Genomic DNA, 24,785 nt, shown 5'->3' with positions numbered 1-24,785 from the left:
TTGGGACCAGTTGAGTTTTAGGTGCCAGAGAGACACCCAGATGCAGATAAATTTTAGCTCAGTAAAATAAAATAACACCTCACTGTAAATCTGGATTTTTGAAGTCCTTTCACATCACTGAAACTACTCATATGAAATCTGTGACTGATAAGGTCCGATTGCAGAATAAAACAGAGGACCCGCGGAAATGAGATTTTTATTAAAGAGATTCCTATCATGCATTCATTTCACTCTGTTATGTGGTTATAAATAGAAATGCGTATATATTTTGACATACAAACAATTCCTAAAATGACCAAGTTCTTCCAGCAATTTGAAGGTTATTAAAGAAAACACAGAAACAATCGGTAGGGCCTCACAACACTTCTAAACATTGAGAGCCAAAAGTACACAACCCACAAGCGAAGTAGTTCGCCTTCAGGCAGAGGGTCTCCTGCCTCCTAGAGTGTTAGGCTGACGTACTTATTACTTAGGAGAGGAGGTAGGAGGTCTCCGATGACTGCCTACAAATACTATTTACTGAAATACCAGATCTGCTGGCAGGATGGGTATTGCTGAGTTTTGAAGATGCTGATGAATTTTGCTCCTGTTGAGTTTCCATTAATATTAAGACACTTGCTGGGATTAACAGTTGCCTGTATTTAAGAGGGCAAACTATGGCTCGGGCATAACATCAAAGACTTCCATTTAACAGTAGATGATAATGAAGTCCAAAACTCCTTGACATGGCCTTTCAAGTAAAAAGTATCCAACATCTTTATGCATCTACCGTGATGCTGTGGCTGTTAAAAAAAAAAAATAAGAAGGGACGTCTGGATAGCCTAGTCGCTTAAGCGTCTGCTTTCTGCTCAGGTCTTGATCCCAGGGTCCTGGGATGGAGCCCCGCGTCAGGCTCCCTGCTCAGCAGAAGCCTGCTTCTCCCTCTCCCACTCCCCCTGCTTGTGTTCTCTCTCTCACTGTGTCTCTCTCTGTCAAATAAATAAGTAAAATCTTAAAAAAAAAAAAAAGAAAAAGAAAAGAAGTAAGGTTGGGGGGCAAGATACCAAGGCATTCTATTGGAAATAGTCCATGAGCCAGGGTCAGTTTCTGCCCATCCCCACCCGGATGCGGAAGAATGCCCCAGGTTTCGTTTTTATTTTTGCTTTCATACTCCTATGTGTTTGTTCAGAGGCTGCTATCTCTGCCTGGAAAGCTCTTTATCAGCTTCTGTGCTTTCTCCAACTCCCCCCACGTGGGCTGCTTTGCTTCTTCCTCTACTCCACGTCTCTCCTTTTGCTGGCACTTTGGCTGAGCTGTCCCTGCACTGTGTTATTGTCAGCTGTCTGCCTCTCTCCCAGGAGTGTGAGCTCCTGAGGGCAGGGACCAGATCAATTTCTATTTTTCTGTTTGTAATCCTAGCTTCCAGCACAGTACCTGTCCACACAGCCGGCGCTTGGTAAATGTGTGTTGAATAAACAAACAGATGATAGCATTTTCAAGAGGATACCAAAAGAGAAAAAAGATTCAAAGGGCCAACTCTGTTTTTACTAAAAAGGAAATCGCTGATATAATGTGAAATCGTGTGTATCTGATTGTGAATCAAGAACCATGAAAATAATTCTCCCCAAGATAGATATTTTTTAAACAAAAGATGCTAATCATCAAAAGGCTTGTATATTATTGACTCTAAAAACAATTCAACCCCCAAAACAATGTAATCAAGTAAAAAAAAACTCCTGAAATAGAAAATGCCGATGCCTGGAAGACATTTGATTGGATTTTTTTCCTCAAGGAAAAAGGGTTTTTTTTCCTCAAGGTAGACAAAGTTGCAAAGAAATCTAAATTATTCATTATATTTAAGTCTGGCCAGGCTCAGGTAGTCATGTTTAATTGCTCAGCAGAATTTCATCCAATGGATTTAATGTTTGTGGAGAATACTTAGAGGGGATCCAGTGAACTAAGATCATCCATGAATTATAATTGTTACGGTAATCAGAGTAATTTGTAACATATATACTAGGATATCTAAGGACCATTGTTCTGAAGGTACTGTCCTTGAGAGGCCATAATTTTTTTTTTCAGTGATGCTGTCACAGAGCAAAACTCTTCCAGATTCATTTCCAAAGTCGTTCGTCAGCCATCCAAGATTTGAGAGAAGAAAGTCACGTAAGACTACATTTATTCTGGGTTGTTCCAACGAGAAAATTGAACTATATGGGGTGATTTTCAGGAGATCAGTTTCAACACAATAGAAAAAAAAATTTTTTAATGATTTGAGCTATCCAAATAATGAAATGGATTTTTGCTACTGTATAATTTTCACTGGAAGTATTCAAGCAAACGCTAGATGACCACTTACAGAAGTGATAGAAGATTAATGTACTTCAAAGTCCCTTTGAATGCTGAGAATCTGTGATTCCAGGAGTATCTAATTGTTTGATAGTCACACTAAATGTATATTATAATCTGCATGCATCAAGCCAGGTGTGTGTTCAAACGTCACCTTATTACAGAGATCTTACCTACATGAAATATTACCCCACAGTCTTCTTTCTTCTCTCTTACCCTGCTCTATTTCTTTCCATAGAGTTTTTTCTGATATGTTTTGGTTTTGTTTATTTATATATTGTTTCCCCCCCCCCGACTAAAGAATGTAGGGATGCGTGGGTGGCTCAGTCGTTTAAGCGTCTGCCTTCAGCTCAGGTCATGATCCCAGGGTCCTGGGATCTGTCCTGCATTGGGCTCCCTGTTCAGTGGGAAGCCTGCTTCTCCCTCTGCCTGCCGCTCCCTCTCCCCCCCCGACAAATAAATAAATAAAATCTTAAAAAAAAAAAAAAAGAAGAAGAAGAAAGAAAGAAAGAATGTAAGCTCCATGAAGGAAGGGATTTTGTTGGTTTTCTTCACTGCTCTAACCCCAGCACCTAAATTGGAATCTGGCATAAAGTGTGTGTTTAATCGATTGTCCAATAAAAATAATATTAAAATGTTACAGAAAAATTACAAACATGAGAGAGAGAACAAGAGGAAGGGAGAGAGAGAAAAACACAATTCCACTACTTTTTGGTATTTAATTATACACTCCTTGTATTTTCTTCTCATCTCTTTGCTTTCAAAGAGGTTTATATATAGTTGTAATCATCATTCATCTCTTTACCTAAAATGTTTTATACAGCTGAATAATTCTCACCTCATTAGCCAAATTTGGCTATAGTGATTTGATGTCATTTCTAAAAATCAAACCCATTTTCATATTGAAAAAAAAGATGTATGACCAGTAAGGCTACACAAGAGGTGTATGCCACAGCCCAAAGAAAACCAACAAACTCACCATTTCTAATTTCATAATCATCTCTCTCATCACTATCACTGAAAAGAGTCATAGTTATTTTTGGAGGCAGAATACCATCATGAGTTAAGATCATAATAGCCAAAACATTCTTGCAAAAAAAAAAAAAAAGTTGGAGGACTTTCACCTCCTGATTTCAACATGCACTACAAAGCTATAGCAATTAAAGCAATGTAATATTGGCATAAAAAATAGACATATAGATCTACAGAACAGAAGTGACTCCCCTGAAACAAGCCCTTACATGTATGGCCAATTAATCTTCCACAAAGGCACCAACAAAATTCAATAGGGGAAAGTATATAGTCTTTTCCCAAAGGCATGCTAAGCCAATCAGATATCTGTATGCAAAAAGATGAATTTAGACCCTTACGTTACATATACGCAAATACAAGTTGAAACGGGTGACAGACCTAAAATACAAACACCTAGAACTGTAGAACTCTCAGAAAGAAAACATAGGAATGATAATCTCTGATCTTGGGTAAGGAAAAGATTTCTTAGCTGTAACACCAAGAGCTCAAGCAGTAAATGAAAAAAAAAACTGATAAATTGGTCTTCACTAAAATCAAAAGACACCAATAGACAATTCATAGAATGGAAGAAAATACCTGCAAATCATATACTTGCTAAAGTCCAGAATATATTCTAGAACTCTTACAGGCCACTAATAAGAAGACGACTCAATTTTAAATGAATGTAAGATTCCTTTCAAAAAATTTTTTATCAAAGTAGAAATGAACACATGAAATTATGCTCAACATCACTAGTTATGAGAGGAATGAAATTAAAACTGCAGGGAGATCTATTTCACGCCCACTAAAATGGCTATAACCAGAAAGACAAGCAGGAACAAATTAGGATGTGGAGAGACTGGAACTCACATCATTGCTGATGGGAACATAAGGGGGGGGGCAGCCATTTTGGAAAATAGTTTGGCAATTTCTTGAAAAGTTAACTGTAAATATACCATATAACTCAGCAATTCCTCTGTCACGTATCTACCCGAGAGAAATGAAAACATATGGCTACACAAAGACTTGCGCGTAAATGTTCACGGCATTATCTATAACAACCCAAACCTGGAAACAACCCAAATTTTCACCAACTGCTGAATGTAATAAACAAAATATGGTCTATTATACATGTATTAAGAAGTGTATATTTCTATGCATACACATTTTAACAGCTCTTTATCTATCTGTATGTTAAAATGATCTATCGATGAAGTCCTGCAAACTGTGTATATATTTTTCACACTCATAAGAATATGGACATATATATCTCTTCAGTTTTCAGCCCAGACACAAATCTGGGTTCAAATTCTAGTTCCACCACTTTTTTAGCTCTGTGGCTGTGGGCTAGTTACTTAACCTCTCTGGGGCTGTAGTCGTAAAATCTGGAGGATAATATACCCCTGACAGGACTGTGGGATTAAATGAGATAAAATGTTTAAACTGCTTAGCACTAATAAGCCAGACCCAGTATTGTTATCTGTCGTTGTGGAGTTTTATTTGCAAGTCTAGCTGTTGACTAATACTCTTGGTTGAGGAGAAGGAAGCCATGTCGTGCAGTGGAGAAAGCCACTTCTGTCCTTCTAGCTGCCTGACTTCAACATTTTCACATAAACTCTCAGAGTCTCCATTGCCAAAATCTGTAAAGGAGGATAATCATCTCACAGGACTTGTTACGATTAGTGCCTTGTAAACTGCAAAATACAATAAAAGTTTAAGGTGTATTAGGATGGCCTTCTGTTACCATCAATACCATCCACAGTATGTTTTTAGAAGAACCCGAATAACCACTCATAGAGTGATGTGTAGTCGTTTCTCAACCTCTGAGATTATCATCAAAGAATCTTTTCATGGCCATGGTGGTGGTAGCGAGTCATTTTCAAAATAAATTTTATTCTCCTGTTGCTTGAATATAAAGTGAGAACTGTGTTACTGCCTATCTGAAACACTCTCTGCCTGTCCTCATGAGCTATCAGGCTCAGCTAAATATGTCCCTGGCCAGTATGTTCATAATCCCCACTGGTTCTGAGACCTCCCTCCACCACCGATGTGACATTCTTTGTGTTCAAATGTCTAGCTGACGTCTGCTGCTTAAAACAGCCCATGCTTTCACCTCCTCTCTGCATTGTCACGGCCCTGTAACACCGCTCTTAAAAGGCCACTCCTAGCTCTGGTTGCTGACCACTTGCCTCCCTGCCTGTTTCTGGCCGCCTTGAATGCTTGCTTCTTCAAGCTCCTTGTGGCTCTGACAAAGCAGGGACCATGTCTACCTTTGGCTACAGGAGAGGACTTAGCAAATATGAATCCATCGATGAGGATGAACTTCTCGCTTCCCTGTCAGCTGAGGAGCTGAAGGAGCTAGAGAGGGAGTTGGAAGACATTGAACCTGATCACAGCCTTCCCGTGGGGCTAAGGCAAAAGAGTCTGACCGAGAAAACCCCCACGGGGACATTCAGCAGAGAGGCACTGATGGCCTATTGGGAAAAGGAGTCCCAAAAACTCTTGGAGAAGGAGAGGCTGGGGGAGTATGGAAAGGTAGGCTCTCGGGTTTTTCCTTAGCTACTCCCACCCTCGGCCCCCCACCCCCAACCCGGGAAACCTGTTTTTCCTAACTTTTCAGTCCGCTTCACTTGTCTTTTCTCATAACCCATTTGCACCTGCTACAGAACAATTCCTCAGGCCACCCAGTGGATCATAATATGTAATACTTTTAGCTGGGATCCTTTGATTGACTTTAGTCAGTCAAGATGGGATTTTCTAGAGGAAAAAAACCCACAAGCAAGGCATGGGTTTAGATATATTGCCAAACATAAGTCTAATTTGAGCTGTGAGTTGCTAATGAGGCATGATATCTGTGACTATATATATATATAGCAGCTGAGTAAATTTATTTCTTTCTATAAAGACAGAAGTGGGTACTCTGGTTGCTTTGACTGTGATGGTGGCTACAGTAAACAAAATTCTTTTTTTCCAACACCGAGAAGTGAGCAGAGGTGGAAAGTCTGTGGGACTGGGAGCCAGGGGACCTTATTTCGAGTCCCTTTGCTGTCCCTAAGTTGTTAGACCTTGAACAGGTAGTCATCTCTGCAGGGTTCTTTTTTCCATCTGTCCCTCGAGGGAGTTGAATCAGGGTTTCTCTTGTAAATCAAGAACCCCTTTGAGATTTTGATAAATTACAGACCTTCTCCTTAAGATAATGTGTGTGTGCTTGTACATACGTACACAATGGGTAGAGGGTGTAAACCCATCCCCACCACAGGACAAAGCTCCAGGCAGCGGGCAAGTGGGTGGGGGCGGAGTGGCCGTGTAAGTGAAGAGCAGTGCAGAATGAACCAGAAGGAAATGGGAGGCTTGGTTATCAGGCTGTTGGCTCTGTAAAGGCTTATGAAATTCATGTTCAGTGCCTGTTGAATGACAGCCTCCGTTCACTTGGGTCCACACAAATTATGCTGCCTTAAGCTCCAAGGGGCCTTGGAGACCAGAGGGTCTACAGCTCCCCTAACTTGAGTATTTGCTGGGTGTCAGGCATAGGTACCAGTCAGTTCACTCACATTATTTCATTTAATTCTCACCTTCTGCACATGAGAACTGAGACCAGGAGAGCTTAAGAAATTCAGTTGAAATGAACAGCTTATAAGGAGAACAGACATTCTAACCAAGGTCTGCTGGTGCCAAGACCACCATTCTCAAAATGTGGGTGCCCAACCCCTCAGCATCACCTGGGAATTTCTCAGAAGTGCTCATTCTAGGGCTCCCCCAGACCTCCTGGGAGTGGGTCCCAGCATTCTGCGGTCTCACAAGTCCCCCAGGTGATTATGACACACACTGCAGTTGAGGACCACTCAACTAATACCGTACTTTCTCTGAGACCTCTCAGAGCTTTAATGACTTGACTAAAGTCAACCAGCTCTTCAGGGATAGACACAGACCCAGAACCAAAAGGCAAGCCTCTTGCCTCCTTGTTTATGTAATGATGCCAGGGAGGTGATCAGGAGACATAGTTGGTCCCTTCTTGTTGCCTTATTTATTCCCTAAGAGTGCCAACATTTGCCTTCTCTAGACTCATCCCTCAGGCTTCACCCTATCCCCACCTTCCCACCCCCATTCTCACAACGTCCAGATAATACAGGAAGGAGGCAAAGATTTTTTTCGCATCCTCTTACCTCCCTCTCCAGACCCTTTCCTCCCTTCTGGTGTCCTTCTCCTAGATGTCCCCCACCTAGGGCAGCTAACCATCTCAGATCGTCTGGGGCTATTTAGGCTTAAGAACTGAAAATCCTGCATCCTGGGAAACCCCTCAGCCCCAGGCGAGCCAGGACAGTCACTCACCCAGCCCAGGCCCTGTCCTGATCCTCAGTGGCTGGTAGCCAATGTCAGTGTAGATCCATTCAGTCAACAAATCTTTATGGAGCCCCTACTACATGCTAAGCACTGTGCTAGATGAACAAACCAGACATGATCCCTGTCCTCACCCAGCTAACAGTCTTTTGGGAAAAATGACAAATAAGTAATTAAAATAGGTACTTTACTGGGGGCACTACCATGCCATATATGGCAAGGATAATATAAGGGGACAATGCGAGGAGGTGTCAAAGAAGGTTTCCTGGAAGAAGTGTCATGTAGATATTACACGATGACTCACTGCTGGATAACAGTTTCAGATTTTGTCTCTGAGACACATTTTGAGGGGAAAACATCTCTTGAAGATAGAGCCTAAAGGTCTTTTAAAAACCAAAGTGGATAAAATTTAATGGTGGCATGAAAGGCAGTATACCTTAGATTTTGAGACAGATCCCTTTCCTCCAAATACTGGAACAGCTAAAGCTTCACACAAACACACACGCACGCACATGCACACAGCATCCCCCTTCCTCCTGCTCCTAAAGAAGGTAGTAAATAAAGACTAGACAACCAACCCAGGAGTGGCTGACCCCTTCCCCAGGCCATCACTTGATGCCTGCCACTCCAAACAAGTGGATAACTGGAGGCTGTTTCGTGGTAGCAACTGGGCAAACAAACCTGGAGACAGGCAGTGTTTTCCAAAGCTCAGTCCACATGCCTCAGGCAGCAGGAGCCCTGGGGGTGAAAAAAAAAGAAAGTTGCCAATGTAGAGGGAGTAACCAAGGCTTTGGGGACAGAGGAGGGCTTGGGGCTTCAAAAGAGACAAAAGAAAGGAGTAAAAAGATTGCATTAGGAGAAAATGGACTCTGTCAGCAATTTCCAGAAAAAAATTTTTTTTTTTAATCAGAAAAGATGGTAAGAAAAAAGAAAGAAGGGGCCACTCGGCTTCTTAGTATAAAGTCTGGTAAGCAGGAAAGACAAAGATAGAATTGAGACTGTGTTTGCCCCAAAGTCTTTCATAACTGATACATGGTAAATAATTTAAGACCATCAGGCTGGGGCAATGGCTTGCTTCAAGATTTTTTACTGTCCTCTGCTGTTTCATGTTATGGTTAGACTCTAGTTAGTGCCAGGGGCGATTATCTTTCCCACCCTGTGTCTTCTGCAGTCCATCTCCTTTAACCCTGCACTAGTATGAGATTTCAAGTTGATTTGCAGCAAAGGGTGACCTGGATGCTTTTCTGCAGAGCTAGGTTTTGACCTGCTGCTTGCCATGAGCAAGCAGCCCTGCCCCCTTGGCTTCCCTTCCCCACAGCAGCCAGGGACAGCCACAGGTATCGCGGCTATGGGGTCTCTGAGACCCTGTGCCAGGCTCTACCCAGAGGTAGATGAATGTTGGAAAAACGAAGAACCCCCTGCCTCTGTCTACACGTATGCAAACCAGGACATAGAGCACCTGGCAACTGTCACAGCTGCTACTGGAGGCAAATTGGAGGAAGACTTTTTGAACATTAAAAAAGGGAATCCATTAACACGTTGTATATTTTTGTTGTCATTTCTTTATTTGAGGTGGCGAAATAAGGAAGGATAGAGGAGTGATTCTAGAAGGGAGGGTTGAATTTGCTACATTCGAAGTAGACAGGGAGTCAAGTAGTTCCGAACAAGTAGTTAAGAGAATGAAAAATGTACCAAGGGTTTTCCAAAGCTGAAGTTCCAACCCATTTTTCAAATTGGCAAAATGATAGTAAATTTTCTTAATATAATAAATAGAATTCTGGATATTTATTCCGCAGAAAACAAAAGAAATGTTTGTTTAAAAAAAACTGTTGAAAGTTATACAATGAAATGTTAACCCTGGTTGCCCCAACTAGAGAGGTCAGAAGCAAGAGATGGACTTTTTCCTTACATGCTTTTGTATTATTTGCCATGTGTTATTTCCCTTTTTTTAGTTACTGAGATATAATTGACATATAACATTGTTTGGGTTTTAGATGTACAACATAATGATTTCATATATTGCAAAACCATGTGTGCAACATAATGATTTCATATATTGCAAAACCATGTGTGACTTTTGTAAATTAAAAAAAAAATGTGCTTAAAAATGACCAACTTCATGATGATACCGTGCTCTTCAGGTTGCCGAAGAAGACAAAGAGGAGAGTGAGGAAGAGCTCATCTTCACTGAAACTAACAGTGAGGTTTCTGAGGAGGTGTATACAGAAGAGGAGGAGGAGGAAGAGGAGGAGGAAGAGGAGGAAGAGGAAGGAACAACTGAAAACGAGAAAGGTATTAATGGAACTGTAAATTATGATGGCATCGATTCTGATAACTCTAAGCCAAAGACATTTAAAAGTCAAATAGAAAACATAAATTTGACCAATGGCCACAGTGGAAGGAACACAGAGTCACCGGCTGCCATTCACCCTTGCGGGAACCCTACGGTGATCGAGGATGCCTTGGAAAAGATTAGGAACAACGACCCTGACACCACAGAGGTCAACCTGAACAACATCGAGAACATCACGTCGCAGACCCTTGCCCGCTTCGCTGAGGCCCTCAAGGGCAACACGGCAGTGAAGACCTTCAGTCTGGCCAACACACGCGCGGACGACAGCGCGGCCATGGCCGTTGCGGAAATGCTCAAAGTCAACGAGCACATCACCAACATCAACGTGGAGTCCAACTTTATCACAGGCAAGGGGATCTTGGCCATCATGAGAGCTCTGCAGCACAACACGGTGGTCACGGAGCTGCGCTTCCACAACCAGAGGCACATCATGGGCAGCCAGGTGGAGATGGAGATCGTCAAGCTGCTCAGGGAGAACACCACACTGCTGAGGTTGGGCTACCATTTTGAGCTCCCAGGACCAAGAATGAGCATGACAAGCCTCCTGACGAGAAACATGGATAAACAGAGGCAGAAGCGGATACAGGAGCAAAAACAGCAAGAGAGCTATGATGGAGGAGCCAATCTTAGGACCAAAGTCTGGCAAAGAGGAACACCTGGCTCTTCACCTTATGCATCTCCCAGGCACTCTCCCTGGTCATCCCCCAAACTCCCCAAGAAAGTCCAAACTGTGAGGAGCCGTCCTCTATCTCCTGTGGCTCCACCCCCTCCTTCTCCGCCACCACCTCCGCCGCTTCCCCCGCAAAGGCTGCCACCTCCTCCTCCGCTAGCACCTCCTCCACTCCCAGAGAAAAAACTAATCACCCGAAACATCGCAGAAGTCATCAAACAACAGGAGAGTGCCCGGCGGGCATTACAAAATGGACAGAAGAAGAAAAAAGGGAAAAAGGTGAAGAAACAACCAAACAATATCCTAAAGGAAATTAAAAATTCCCTGAGGTCAGTGCAAGAAAAGAAAATGGAAGAGAGTTCCCGACCTTCTACCCCACTGAGATCAGCTCACGAGAATCTCATGGAAGCTATTCGGGGAAGCAGCATAAAACAGCTAAGGCGGGTAAGTAACCCAAGAGCAGATTTGGGGCACGGATGTAGTACGTGAGTGAGCCTCCACTGCACGATGGTACCGAAGTCACCTCTAAAGATGTTTATTAATGTTTAAAATGTTCTAGTATGCAAGAGCAAGCCTCCAAATTTGGAACACCAGGAGCAGGCCACCAGTGAGCACATTTCCATTTGAGACGTGTGCTGGGACCACCTTCTTAGCATCTCCGTTCTGGACGGACCAGGACTATTTTAAGACACTCCAACACTTAAAAATCCTGATTTCCTTAATAAGAAAATGGGGTAATATAATTTACATTCCAAAAAAGATTCATCACTTGTCAACATTTTTACCTGAGTTGCAAGTGATTTACAACCTCATTTATAATATAAAATTTAAATATCGAATAGCACACAGCAATAATCAATCTATTTCCGAGTTTGTCTCAGAGAATACTGCTTAGAGACATACCCTACAGATTTTTTTCACTTTATCATTTGTGTTGTTTTATTGAAAGAAAATCCCCTATTTTTATAGGTGGAAGTTCCAGAAGCTCTGCGATAAAAACATGATCTTTAGAAGAGGATGCAGAATCATTCAGTGGTATTAAATAAGACACATTGTGAGATGTTTCTAAAATACCTTCTTCGATTTGAAATGTTTCCTGACTTTAAAAATAGCCTCACCCATTAATTCCAAAAAGAATTTTAAGAAACAATCGGCATGTTTCTTCTGTAAATATGAAAATAAACTACTTTTTTTTTATGTTATGAGATTTGTATTGGCAAGAAGCAGGTTATTTAAAGATGCTCTTTTATCTCTGGATGTGTTGATAACTCTGAGCTGTAATGAGTTAATGAAATGTGCTGTTATTTTTGTAATCCCAATAAATTTGAATTGAAGTTTTGTTTTTTTTTTTAAACAAACCAATTTTTGTGTGTGTGAGTTGATACATCTGCCAGGTATGTATGTAACACTGCCAAATATTAAAAATATGCATTCTCACCCAAAAAGGGCTTGGGTCCTTAGCATTTTCCTTTCTTTGCTTTTTCATGTCCAAGAAAATTCGATCAGAGCTCTTTCTAAAAAGTCTGAAATCAAAAATTTTCTTTTTAAAAAAAATTTTTAAAAGATTTTATTTATTTGATAGAGCACAAGCAGTGGGGAGGGGCAGAGACAGAGGGAGAAGCAGACTCCCCACTGAGCAGGGAGCCCAACGCAGGACTTCCCAGGACTCTGGGATCATGACCTGAGCTGAAGGCAGCCACCTAACGGACTGAGCCACCCAGGCGTCCTGAAATCAAAAATTTGCTTAAAAGTCTTCTTGGTAGTGAGATAAAAGCTCTAGAGAAGACCCCAAAGTGGCCGTTATCATAGTGGGTACATTGACCTTAGACCTAGAATGTCAGCTGACACTCCCACATTCCCAAAAGGCTGATAGGTACCAAGAAGTCAACTCAATATTTACAACTATTTCTGGAAGAAAAAAAAAAAAAAGAAGGAAGGCTTCTTGGTAGAGGAAATAGTGTCAGGGGAATTCCTGGAAAATAAGCCCTGAATTCAGAGCTATCTTGTGGCTGATACTAAAGATTCACAACTCTCAAGTTTCCTTTTGAACTGTCCTTAGATGAGCCTTAGTCCAGTGGGCCTCAGCCTTTTTGTGCCCTACACAAATGGTAACATGGGCGTCCTTGACACACATCCCAGGACAAAGGCACATGTATTTCTGATCCCCAAATATCATTCAATCCCACCTCCCTCTCACTCAAGGAAGGTCTGAATTCAAAAAAGAGAAAGACGTTTCCGAGATTACCTTCATCCCACTCCAGTGCTCCACTCCAACTTATGAAAGCTATAAATCTCTTCTAAAGTCCTTTGTATTAACTATGATTAGCAATGTTTCCTCTGTATCCTGCAGAGTCTAACAGTGGTCCTGGCAAGCTCTCTGGGCCACTCGTTCAATGATTGTTTGCTCTACGTACAAAGCTTTGGATTATCTCCAATCAAGAGGATTATGTTTCACTAGGAAATTTGTCCAATAGTTCTTGGGTCTGTTTCTTTTAGTCTGTTTCTATTGTTCTCTTACTTGGTGAGCACCACCTACATGATCTCTGAAGGACGGGGCCAGAGGCCTGTGAGCTTAGTCAGTGCCCTGGCTCCATGTGGGGAGTGACTGACACTTTCTGTACTATCTGAATTGTCTCAGGTATATTTTTCCCCAAAAAACTTTAAAAGGGGCAAAACAAACAAAATATTATAAAGTCCATCATAAGACAGGTATGATGTGATCAGAGACTGAGCGGGGACATTTTTCATTCAGGAAAGACATTGCTAGAAGGTTATTTCAGAATATACTGCTTAAACATTCAAGGTGCTATGACTCCATTCAGCACAGGACAGGGATGAGTTCATCCTGCCTGCAAACTCATAGAGTTTGTATGGAAACTAATTAGTTCATCCTCTATAAAGAGCTTTCAGCTCACAGGGAGAGGAGTGTCCAGGACCAGATGGAGTGTTTAGGCTGTGATTTATACTTGCACATTAATCTCTTGAAGTACACATCATCCAGGTTTGAAACGGGGCCAGGATGCTGAGTCTACTGCGCGTCAGGAACCCGGCTGCCCCAGGCATTTATAACTCAGTGTCAGCAGATGTTGATTTAATACCTGCCCTGATGTAGTTGCTCCAAGCGAGAGAAAGGTAGAGGTACTAACAGGCTGCTGAGATGCACTGAGGAGTAGGGCAAATCCATAGATTCTTGAAAAGATTCCTTTCATGACAGAGTTAACACTATCTTTTATTTCTCTGAGGCTTGAAAGGTGCAGTCTTATTTTCATTAATCATCAAATAGCATGGTCTAAAAGACTAAGAATTGACCTAAGAATTACAGAACTCAGAAGTATGGTACAATGTTAATGCCTTTGACAATGTCCACAAAGATTTTCTAAGGGCCCACCATGTTCCAGTCACTTTTCTGGACGCTGAGGATACACAGTGAACGAAGGAGATACAATCCCTGTCCTCGTGTAACTGACATTCTCATGGAGGGAGCTCATCATGCATTTACTTACCAAGTGCCTCTGCTCAGTGCTGGGGAGACCAAGTTAAATTAGAAGTGTCCTCCACCTCAGAGCAGTGGGAATCCTGAGAAAACCATCCCTTCCTGAATATGTGGTAAGAACTGACTTAAAGACAGGTGTAGGGTCCTATGTGGGCACTGAGGAAGCCTCATCATCTAAAGTTAGTGTTAGCAAACTTTTTCTGTAAAGAATTAAGGAATAAATAGTTTAGACTTTGTGGGCCATTCAGTCTCTGCCAAAACTATTCAAATTTGCCCCTGCAGGACAAAAACAGCCACAGGCAATATGTAACTGAGAGAGCATGTGTGTGTTCTAATAAACTTTATTTATAGACATTCAAATTTGAATTTTATATAACCTTCCTGAGTTAACTTTCCTCTTTCAATTTTTTCAACCATTAAAAAATGTAAATGCTCTTCTTAGTTCACAGTTCACAGGCTGTTGGATGTAGTTGACTTGTGAGCCACAGTTTACCATAGACCCTTGACCAAAAGCAGGTAAGTGGTCAAGAAAAGCTTCTCAGGGGCGCCTGAGTGGCTCAGTTGGTTAAGCGACTGCCTTCGGCTCAGGTCATGATCCTGGAGTCCCGGGATCGAGTCCCGCATCGGGCTCCCTGCTCAGCGGGGGGTCTGCTTCTCCCTCTGACCCTCCCCCCTCTCATCTCTCTCTATCTCATTCTCTCTCTCAAATAAACAAATAAAATCCTTAAAAAAAAAAAAAAAAAAAAAAAAAAAGAAAAGCTTCTCAGTGGGGTGGCTGGGTGGCTCAGTGGGTTAGGGGTGGCTGGGTGGCTCAGTGGGTTAAGCATCTGACTTGATTTTGGCTCAGGTCATGATCTCAGGTTGTCACATTGAGCCCCGAATCGGGCTCCACACTGGGTGTGGAGCCTGCTTGGGATTCTCTCTCTGCCCCTCCCCCACCTCTCTCTCTCTCTCTCTCCCTCTCTCTTAAAAAAAAGGCAAGAAAAAAAGGCTTCTCAGGGACAGTAACACATGATTTTTTAGCCAGGCTAAAAAAAAGAGTCAAATGATGGGACTAGGGAATAAGGAAGGATATTTAAGTTTGAGGAAACAGGGCAATACAGAAAATAGTTGAAAATCATAGGGTTTAATGTAATTCTGTAAAAACAAAGATTTGGTAAAGAGTTACTACTTCAGTCTTTTTTTTCTAGTATTGATAATTTTGATGAATTAAAAGTAGAACTATTGTATATTTTCTCTATGGGCTTCTTTTTTACAAAAATAGCATGTGATCATTAAGAAAAATCAGAATGTACAGGAATCAAAAGAACCTAATGAATCCCCATATTCCCACCCACACAGAGCAACCACTGATGACCCTTTAGTGTATATCTTTTAGAGTCTCCTTAATGCATATTTAAATGTACATATTGCTATGTTTTCTACAAAAAGGGGAAGATAGCATACATACCATTATACAACCCACCATATTTTATGTAAGAAAGTTCAATAACTATTGGATATTTAGGTTATTTTGATTAGTCCTCTGATGTTGGATATATAGTTTGTGTCATCCCATCCCTTTGAGTTATTCTGACTTGAAACTCTTCCAGAAAGCCCTTAGAAGAACTGATTGATGAATGATTGATAGCTAAAAAGCCATTTCCCAGATAGACAAGAATTGGGAGCCAACATTGTGGTACCAAAACTGGAAATTGGGTTTCAACCAAATTGTCATGTTTACCAACTTTCTCATAGCCAAATTATATGCCTATCTGAACCGCAGAGACATGCATTAGTAAGATGCTTTCAAAAAGTTCATACAATTTCATACAATTTTCTACTTCTGAATAAAAAAGGCTAAGAGGAATTGAGAGTTACAGAAGCCCAACCTGAACAACTTAGTGCAAGCTAAGGAATGTGGACTTAATTATGAAAGTCCTGGGAGCATCAGAGAATTTCAAGAGGAGGAGTGACATGATGTTTATACAGGTTTTGAAAATACGACCTGTGTAACCAAGAGAAGGATGGATTCTGTGAGGTCCAGACCATTATAATCATTTAAGAATGAAGTGATACAAATTTGAACTGTGAATGCTGTCTAAGTGTAAAGGGGTCCAAACAGAGCAGAGACTAAGAAAGCACCTACTCCACAGAATTTAGTAACTGGCTAGGTGTAGGGGGTAGGAGGCAATGAAAGAAAGGAGTCTATGTTGACATTTGTGCTCCTGGCTGGGCCTTTTGGGTGCATAGTGGTGCCAAAACTGGGACAGGAGCAGGTGTTGGAGGAAGAAGATGACTTCAGTATTAAGTACATTGTGTCTGAGGTGCCGGTCCACTTGAATGTGTGGGTGGGTCTAGAATGATGGCGGTGGGCTTCCTGCTGCAAATAGGGGCTTGGGGGTCACATGGCTGAGTGGCATTTGAAGATGGGGGTTTGGGTGAGGTCACTCAGGGAGTGTGGAGAATGCAGAGGCAGAGTATAACCAGACAGAAGGAGAGGAGAATCGTGTGGCACAGCAGAGAGTTGCCCTAAGGAAGGAGCCGTTGGTCCCATAAAGTGTCTCAGCAAGTTCTGGAGCCTGATGGTGTTCACTTTCACTGGCAGTCAGGTGAGAGCAAGTCTGTGGGAGCAGTGGAGATGGACATCCGATTGTAGGGCTGGGGTGGGACACTCACCAGGATGAAGAGAGTAGTGCAATGCTTCGTTAGAGGGGATGCTGCTGGTGGGAGAGCAGAGCGTCCCCAAATCTCAGAATAAAAAAAGGCACATCCTCCTGGTATGTCATTTTTACTTGACATGAGAAACAAAAGTTGTATTTTATACACACACATATACACATATAATCATTTTTACTTGACATGAGAAAAAATTATATTATTTATATATTTATATATAAATTTATATATCTATTTTATGTCAAGCAAAAATATTATTTATATACTTACATATAAATTTATATATATATATTTTATGTCAAGCATATGTGTGTACATAAATATATATATCTCCTGATTTTTTAAAGTTTGCATTATGCTACTTTGTTTTTATGGAAGATGTATATTAGTACTTGTTTTCACTGACCAGAAGGAATCCAAAGAGGATTGTCACTTTTACAAGAAGTGAGAATAACCATTCAGTGTTTGTTTGACAGCGAGCCGTTGCAGAGGTAGCGTGCATGCCAAGCAGCGAGAGGGCCCCCCGAGTCCCCTCCCCAGGACCTGCACTCGGTGTCTCAGCATCAAGCCTCCATAGCTTTGCACCATGTCTGTGAGCATCTGTGCTTTATCTCAATTTATTCTGTACCTCTCTTAGGAAGATGTGTATTAGAAAAGCCTAAGAAAGGTTATTTTTGGGGTCTGGGAATACTCACAAGTTTTTCCACATAAATTAAGTCATTGCTTCTTTGCTTTAGGCCATTTCTGCATGTGGAAGTTTTTATAGGAACACTACTTTAGGATAGTGGGGGAAACCTGTGTGTATGTTCTAGATAAAGTCAACTGGAAATCTCATTCCATCTCTGTGACAGGCCATGGTCTTCTGCAAGATTTCTGAGAATTCCTGGGATGGAGGAGAATTCCTGCTCATAGTTGTCTCCGCATCCCTGGTTCCAAGCCCGCACCTTGCAAACCTATGATTTAATGGCCCTGTTCCAAATTATATTGACCTAATGTGGCAATTAGCCCTCTTTCTCCATTTCCACAGCCTCAACATTGCATGACAATTTGGGAAACAAAGGAAGGGCTGACATTAGAGCAACACAAACGACTTCAAACCAAACACGAGACGTTTCTGTTGTGAGAAGTCCTCTGCCTCACTGACCATCACAGATTTTTTCCCCACTGGCTATTTCACCCCACTTAATAGTCTGTATTTTCTTGCTAGTGTATCACTTCCTTCCTCTCCCCTCAAGCTTCTGCATCACTACTGTCCTCCTACGTTACCCCTGGGAATTCCAGATCCGTTTCACTCTATTAAGCACAGCAAATTCAGCTGTCTCTGGTCCCCTCCCAAGGTGCAGTTCCTGTCTACCTTTGCACCTCCAAACTCATTAGTGTGGTGCAGATGCCAGGAGCCTTTTATTTAACAGGAGCCACCCCTAGACTTATGGCTCTGAAGAGAATTTCTTCCCCCCTGGAAGATGGCATATGCTTTCTTTGAACACCACAAAACCCTCAGAGTCACTCACAATCTGTTGGCTGGACTGTTGCTTCTGAGCTGGTTTCTTCCAAACTGGCTTCTCCACTTCCATTCTCACTCCTCCCAACTTGTCTATAACATGCTATAGAGGGATACTTTTTTACAAAATGCAATTCCGATCACAACAGTCACCTGCTTGAAATTCTCCAGGGGTAGCCCATATTCTCCAGAATGAAGTTTAAATCCCTTAGCATGGCAAAACATGGCCCTGATTATGTTTCTGCACCACTTGTCCTCATGTACCCTGTGCTTAAGCCGGACTGAGCGACCTGCAGCTCATCGGACAAGTGGTGCCCCCTCTTGACACACCACCTTTCACATACCGTCTTACCTGCCTGGAGTTCCCCTCCCACCCTTTAATCTGGTTAGCGCCTAATTCCTCCTTCCAAAGAGGCCTTGAAAGACAAGTAGCTTATTGACCCAAGTTGATGTAGACAAGAGAATCCTTCAAAAGAGCCTCTGTTCTCCACATTCTCCTGGATGATCTCATCCAAAGAGCTATCTTTAAATACTACTCATACCACATGACCCCCAAATCCAGCACAAATAAATGCCCCCCCGTGATTCTGAATGCAACCATTCACATCAGACACCATGTATTGAAAACTGAACTCATCTACCTCCTTCAACACCTGCCCTTGTTATAATCAATTTCCCACAGTCTCACAATACATTTTGCCTTGCGTTATATACTATTTGTGTACATGTCTTAGTCTCCCCACTATCTTTACTGGACTATAGATTCTGGAGACCAGGGACTGTATCTTATCTTTGTGCCTAATAAAGCCAAGCACTCGATAACCGTATTTGAATAGACGGATATATTAGCTACCCAACAACAATGAAGAGACAACATGACAGTGTCTTTTTATCATTCTTCCTGGAGCGGCCAACAGTGGTCTGGGATCAAAAAGGAACATGGTTGAGAAATGAAGTTCTAGACGCAAGACCGGTCCCAGATCCTACACATGGAGCTAAAGGGCTCCAGTGAGCACCCAATGGTACCATTTCCTTTGTGCACGTTGTAGGCCAGAGTTCTAAGAATATTAGCATCCACTCTTGCTGCTCAAAGCCCCCACACCTTTTCTATGTGTGGATCTGGATTTCTATGTGTGATCTGGATCTAGATTGCATAGTGGCTATGCAATCTACTGTCAGGAGAGCATTTGAGCAAGCCAGGAAAAATGGGAAAATGAAAGTCCTATTCTCTAAATGAACGATCCTGACGTAAACTTAGTCTGATCTTTAAAACCCCAACGACAAATTTGCACTCTAAAGTGGAAGTTTTTACTTGGATACATTATCTATTTGTATATTAATATGCTGCACTAATTTTCAGATGACTAATCACTTGTTCCAGATTGAAACACTGTGTAATTAGCTATATAACCTTTATTATAAACTGAACAGTTTCTTAGCAACGCAACTTCTGTGGGGTTATATATTTTGAAATTTTAAAAATTAGACATGTAATTGAAAAGCATACTAATCTGTGGTCAAGACAGTGTTGACACTAACACAAACTGCTAAATTTTCTCTCTTCCTGAATGGAATCTCAGACGATCCATCTGAGTGGTCACTGTCACATAAACACAAAAACAGATGATCAAAAGTCAGCCTCAGGTTACAATTTGCAAGCTGCCCTCCGTGAATTTATCCTGCATTGATTCCTTTTCAAGCCAGTGGCCGGGGGGTGGCAGCACCCTGGATTAAAAACCAGTACATCATCTGAACATAATCCAACAAATAGCGGCTCAGAGGAACTCTTTACAAACTCTCCAGCAAAAGTGGGAAAATTAAAGGACATTTTTTTGGATATTGTTTTTGGACTTTGGAAGGAGGAATCAGAGGGAAAAATACATGTATTTATATATATTTATGATGGTCTTTTTAGAAGTTATAGTTTAGTCTTCTGCAGCTTTACTTTTTATCCACATGGTACCATCTGGGAGTTGCGGAGCCTACCCAGGAGACCAGCAGAAAGCTGAAAATATCACATTCAGGAGGAGCAAGGTAATACTAACACCCTCATTTATTTTTCTCTAAATGCTGCCAAGAATGTTTCTGTGACTCTTTTCAGAGACACTCATAGGAAGTTTAACAGGAATCTTGATTTGTTAGGAAGGATAATTAAGCTTTTACCTCAGGAGCCATTAGTGGTGAATGTTGTTTTTAAAGAAATGTGAATTTTTTTAACATAAGCAAAAAAAAAAGGCAAAACAAATCCAATTTTGTCTCCACATATGATATTCTTAAATTAAAAGTCACCATTGGGGTGATAAAAATATGAAATAAATGGAAATGCTTAAGGAAAGGAGACACACTGGCAGAGATTACTTTGAGTTCAGAGAGAGGACTCTGAGGTAATTCCAAATAAATTCTTGTGTCATCATTTATTAAGCATTTGGGATTACTCAAACATGTTAGTTACCTCATCTAATATTTCAAATAGAAAAAAACATTTTAATGCTGACGGAAAGGGGAACGGGGGTTGGGGATGAGCAAACCAAAGACAGATGATAAAAATACTATATTTTATTCACTGAATACTCCCAAATACGAGCCTGTACACTAATCTCACAACTTGCCTTGGGTCTTGGCTTGCTTCAGTTGCTGCTGGATTAGCTGTGTGATCATATTTTCCTTTCTGTTGAATTTTTTTTTTTTTCTGGAAAACAGAGAATGACAGCGTTTCCCTTTGGGCTTTGCACGTGCATAAGCAGAACAATCCCAAGCCTTCTACATCTGAAGTAAAGCTGCTGGAGTAATATTTTTATTTTTTACCCAGACTATCACTGATCACTTAATGCACCTGCGAGGCAGGGAACCGTAGTGGTAAAGGCACAACCTCTGTATTAAGACAGACCTAAGTCTGAGGCTCAGCTCTGCCAGGTACCAGCTATTTAACTTTGTGCAAATTGTTTAACCTGTTTTGTTTGCCTTGGCTGAAAATTGTGACAAGTTCCTCACGTAAAATATTTTGTGCAGTGTCCAACTGCATGTTAGTAAGTGCTCTAATAAATACTGGATAGTATTAAAATGGATACTTTTAAATATGACTTTCCTCAAAGGAAAAATATCTCAAAGGAAAAATAAATGGGCACAGAGTAAGCACGGCCATGGGGCTTTTGGAAGGCCCCTTAAATGGCTTCATCATTATCATCAAAAAGTAGCCCAGTCTGAAACTAGATGAGTGTCCACTTTACAGTTCACCCTGCAGAAGGGAGACAGGGTTCAGGGTGTCTCTGTGAGGAAGTCAGAGAGAGCAGGGGACACTGGGGATTGCAAACTAAGTGGGCAGGTGTTGACTATGCCCTCTGGGGAAAGTGTTTATTAGAAAAACACTTGTAGCTACACTGGAATTAAAATTAAAACTTAATTTGGGGCGCCTAGGTGGCTCAGTTGGTTAAGCAACTGCCTTCGGCTCAGGTCATGACCCTGGAGTCCCGGGATCAAGTCCCGCATCAGGCTCCCTGCTCAGCAGGGAGTCTGCTTCTCCCTCTGACCCTCCTCCCTCTCATGCTGAATCTCATTCTCTCAAATAAATAAAATCTTAAAAAAAAAAATTAAAACTTAATTTAAAAAAAAGTGAAAGCAAAAAAACCCGCAAAACACTTGTACAGGTTAGTAAATGTATTGCCAATATTTCTTCCTATTACTTACATGTCCATGGGATCTTCACTGCGTTACTTCCCAATATCAACTCACAAGTTTCAAGAACACACACATGCAAACCCAATCCTATTCTGTGCATTTTATATTCCCAGCCCTCTTAATTACCTGACAATTACTGTTCATTTCTGTGACGGGGGAAGGAAGTAGAAGGGAATGACAGGAGCCATACAATAAAAAATTGTATTAGATAATTTCTAGTAGGAGTAAGCACAAGGGAGGTTATTGCTACCATATTAAGAGAAAGAGTAATGCTGGAGAGTGATTTAAGGGGACAATGCTTTCAAGAGAAACATTAACTCAGGAAAGCAATCCCCGTAATTTTCTGAAGCCTGTTGTTTCTTCTGGTTTCCTATTCAACATAGTGCAGTAGTTTCTATCTTTGAGGGAGATGCTGTGAAAAATTGCCAATGGGAATTTAAATCTGGAAACCAAACAACTTGGGAAAAATTTTTATTTTGAACTTTACACAGCATCATTTTTATTCCTCCAAAAGATTTGCCAGAACAGCTCTGGTAAGTCAATTAATACCATTGTCAAGGTCACATTAATTCAGGCCACTTATTTTAGAAGAAATAGATTACAGTCTACATGTTGTCAGCACCTACATTTTGCAGGACAGTATGTTGGATATTGACAGCCTGCATGCCCAAAATGCCATGCCTAATGGTTGGTCCTTTTCCCCAATTACAAAAGAAAAACCAGCCATGGAGAAATCCTGACTTAGCACTGACAACTCTTAAAGGATATACATATATTTCCTACGTTATATCAGTGACTTATTTAAACTCTTGCCATATTTATAAATTATACAGTAGACTGATATTAACAATCCTGTTTTCAGTAGCCAGTAGTCGGCAAATCTTGAAACTAGCCTAAGTCTTCACCATTTGACCCGTTGCCAGCCAGTCTTGTGGGTAATGATTACAAATACAAATCTTTTCCTTATCATTTTGTTTCCCCCCAAATTTTCTCATTAGAGGCTGAGTGCATTAATGTAAACTTTCTACAAATCCTGACCTATGGCTCAAACGCTATTTCTCAATCTAAATGGAGCCAGTCAAGTCCTTGTGCACTAATTCCTCTTTCTCCTACCTGGGCAAGCTAATTTCTGCAGGTCAGGTGGATCCATGAATACATTTTGTATACATCAATATACATAAATGTTCCTGCTCATGCCCACTAACACAAAGACAGTTTCTTAAATAACATTAAATGGCTCTAAGGTTGCATCTCCAGTGACCTGCTAGAGCGGACCTTGTATTTTGAGACAGGTTTGGAAGGGGCTCACATGCATTGGTAGCCACACAAGAGAATCTCCAGCATCCAGTGTCAAGGTTTTTCCAGCCTCCTTTCCTGTTTTACTGATGCATGCCTGTCAGCCATTCTCTCATGATCAGTCATGAGCATACCTTCTATTCCTAAACTATATCAAGGTGATTTAATAAACTACCTGTTACAAAGTTGGCAGGGGAGGTGGAGAGCCTGATTTCTCAGTGGGTCTTAGCATTATGTGGCCACGTGAATTTCTATTTTCCTGATCTAGAGATGTATTAGTACAGAACAACAGATTTGTTTTATTCTGGGGCCTACTTCCAATTTACAGTAACAATAATTCATTTTAAGTAGTTTGGCTAAGCATAGGACATTAGGATAATAACACTTGCATTCAAGTGCACTCACCCAGTAGCTCCAAAAATAAGAGGTCGGAATTTTTGAAGACTCGGGAACTTGATACAGGAGAACATTTTCTTACGTTCCTGTTTCTTCTTGCTTTAGCCACCAGTTCCTATTAATATTTTAAAAAAAAAACTTGTGTATTTGGAAGGTTTTTGGGGGAACTCTCAAAAAATTCCTTCATAGTTTTTACACTGCCCATCCCTATCCTCAGTTTCGTGGTGTTATCTTGTCACAGTGAAGATACAGCTGTGGTTTCCACGTGTTGAAAGATACTTGCTTTATTATGTCAAGCAGTTTGCGTGTGGAGTCATTACTGAAATCCTAACTTACCATGCATCACAAACCAAGACCCAGATACGAAGAAAATGCTACACCTAAGTGTTAACCAGCCATGTGGTGGAAAAAATACCATATTCCCGCCCCCGCCAAGTTATCCTATCTTTTCCAATGACCCGCTAAATCCCATCTGAGTTCAACTGTGCATAATGATTAGAGAAGTAAGCTTGACAAAGTCAAGACTGAACTCAAATGCCCAACGTACTTGTTTCTCTCTGCCCTTCTTCTCGGTGGCATGACGCTTGGCTTCATATTTAGAGTTGGGAAAGGAAGAAACATCTATGAAAAATAATACAGCGACTTGCCATCAAACCAGGTTTTCTGTTGTCCTGGAAAACCAAGTGATGCAAGTGGAAAACAAAAGGAGGATGTTGAGAGGGCTCAGTGGCACATGGAGCTCTCCACACCCAGTCTCATGGCATAAACCACATCAGACTGACCCAGACATGGTGGCCGTAAACGTCTGGGCTCTGGTGAGGCAGACCTAAAGCAATTGTCTGGCTCAGAATCAACTCAAACTTTCAGAACATTTTTAGGCAGCAGGTCCTTACAAACATGTTCTATAGCATCCAAGCATTCAACCAGGGACAAAACAAGGTCACTTAAGTTTTAGCAGAATATGCAATTAAAAAAAGATGGCTTTTCTACATTTATAGCCTTGCTTTTAATTTTTTTTAGAATTTAAAAAAAATTTTTAGAAGATTTTATCTTAGGAAGAGAGAGT

The 24,785-nt window shown here is 41.2% G+C and overlaps 1 protein-coding gene across 1 annotated transcript; it reads left to right on the top strand.

The window, feature by feature from the left end:
- Window positions 1-5,504: 5,504 nt before the first annotated feature.
- LMOD2 (leiomodin 2) lies at window positions 5,505-12,034 on the top strand. Its single transcript, XM_006727811.3, has 3 exons — window positions 5,505-5,874; window positions 9,819-11,144; window positions 11,670-12,034. Exons 1-3 carry the CDS (start codon window positions 5,602-5,604, stop codon window positions 11,694-11,696), a joined length of 1,626 nt encoding a protein of 541 aa, XP_006727874.2. The 5' UTR covers window positions 5,505-5,601; the 3' UTR covers window positions 11,697-12,034.
- The last annotated feature ends 12,751 nt before the right edge of the window (window positions 12,035-24,785 follow it).

Source organism: Leptonychotes weddellii, chromosome 12 (genome assembly GCF_054177405.1).
Source record: "Leptonychotes weddellii isolate Sample4059 chromosome 12, ASM5417740v2, whole genome shotgun sequence".
NCBI classification, from domain to species: domain Eukaryota; kingdom Metazoa; phylum Chordata; class Mammalia; order Carnivora; family Phocidae; genus Leptonychotes; species Leptonychotes weddellii.
This window is presented reverse-complemented; position numbering and strand designations above follow the sequence as displayed.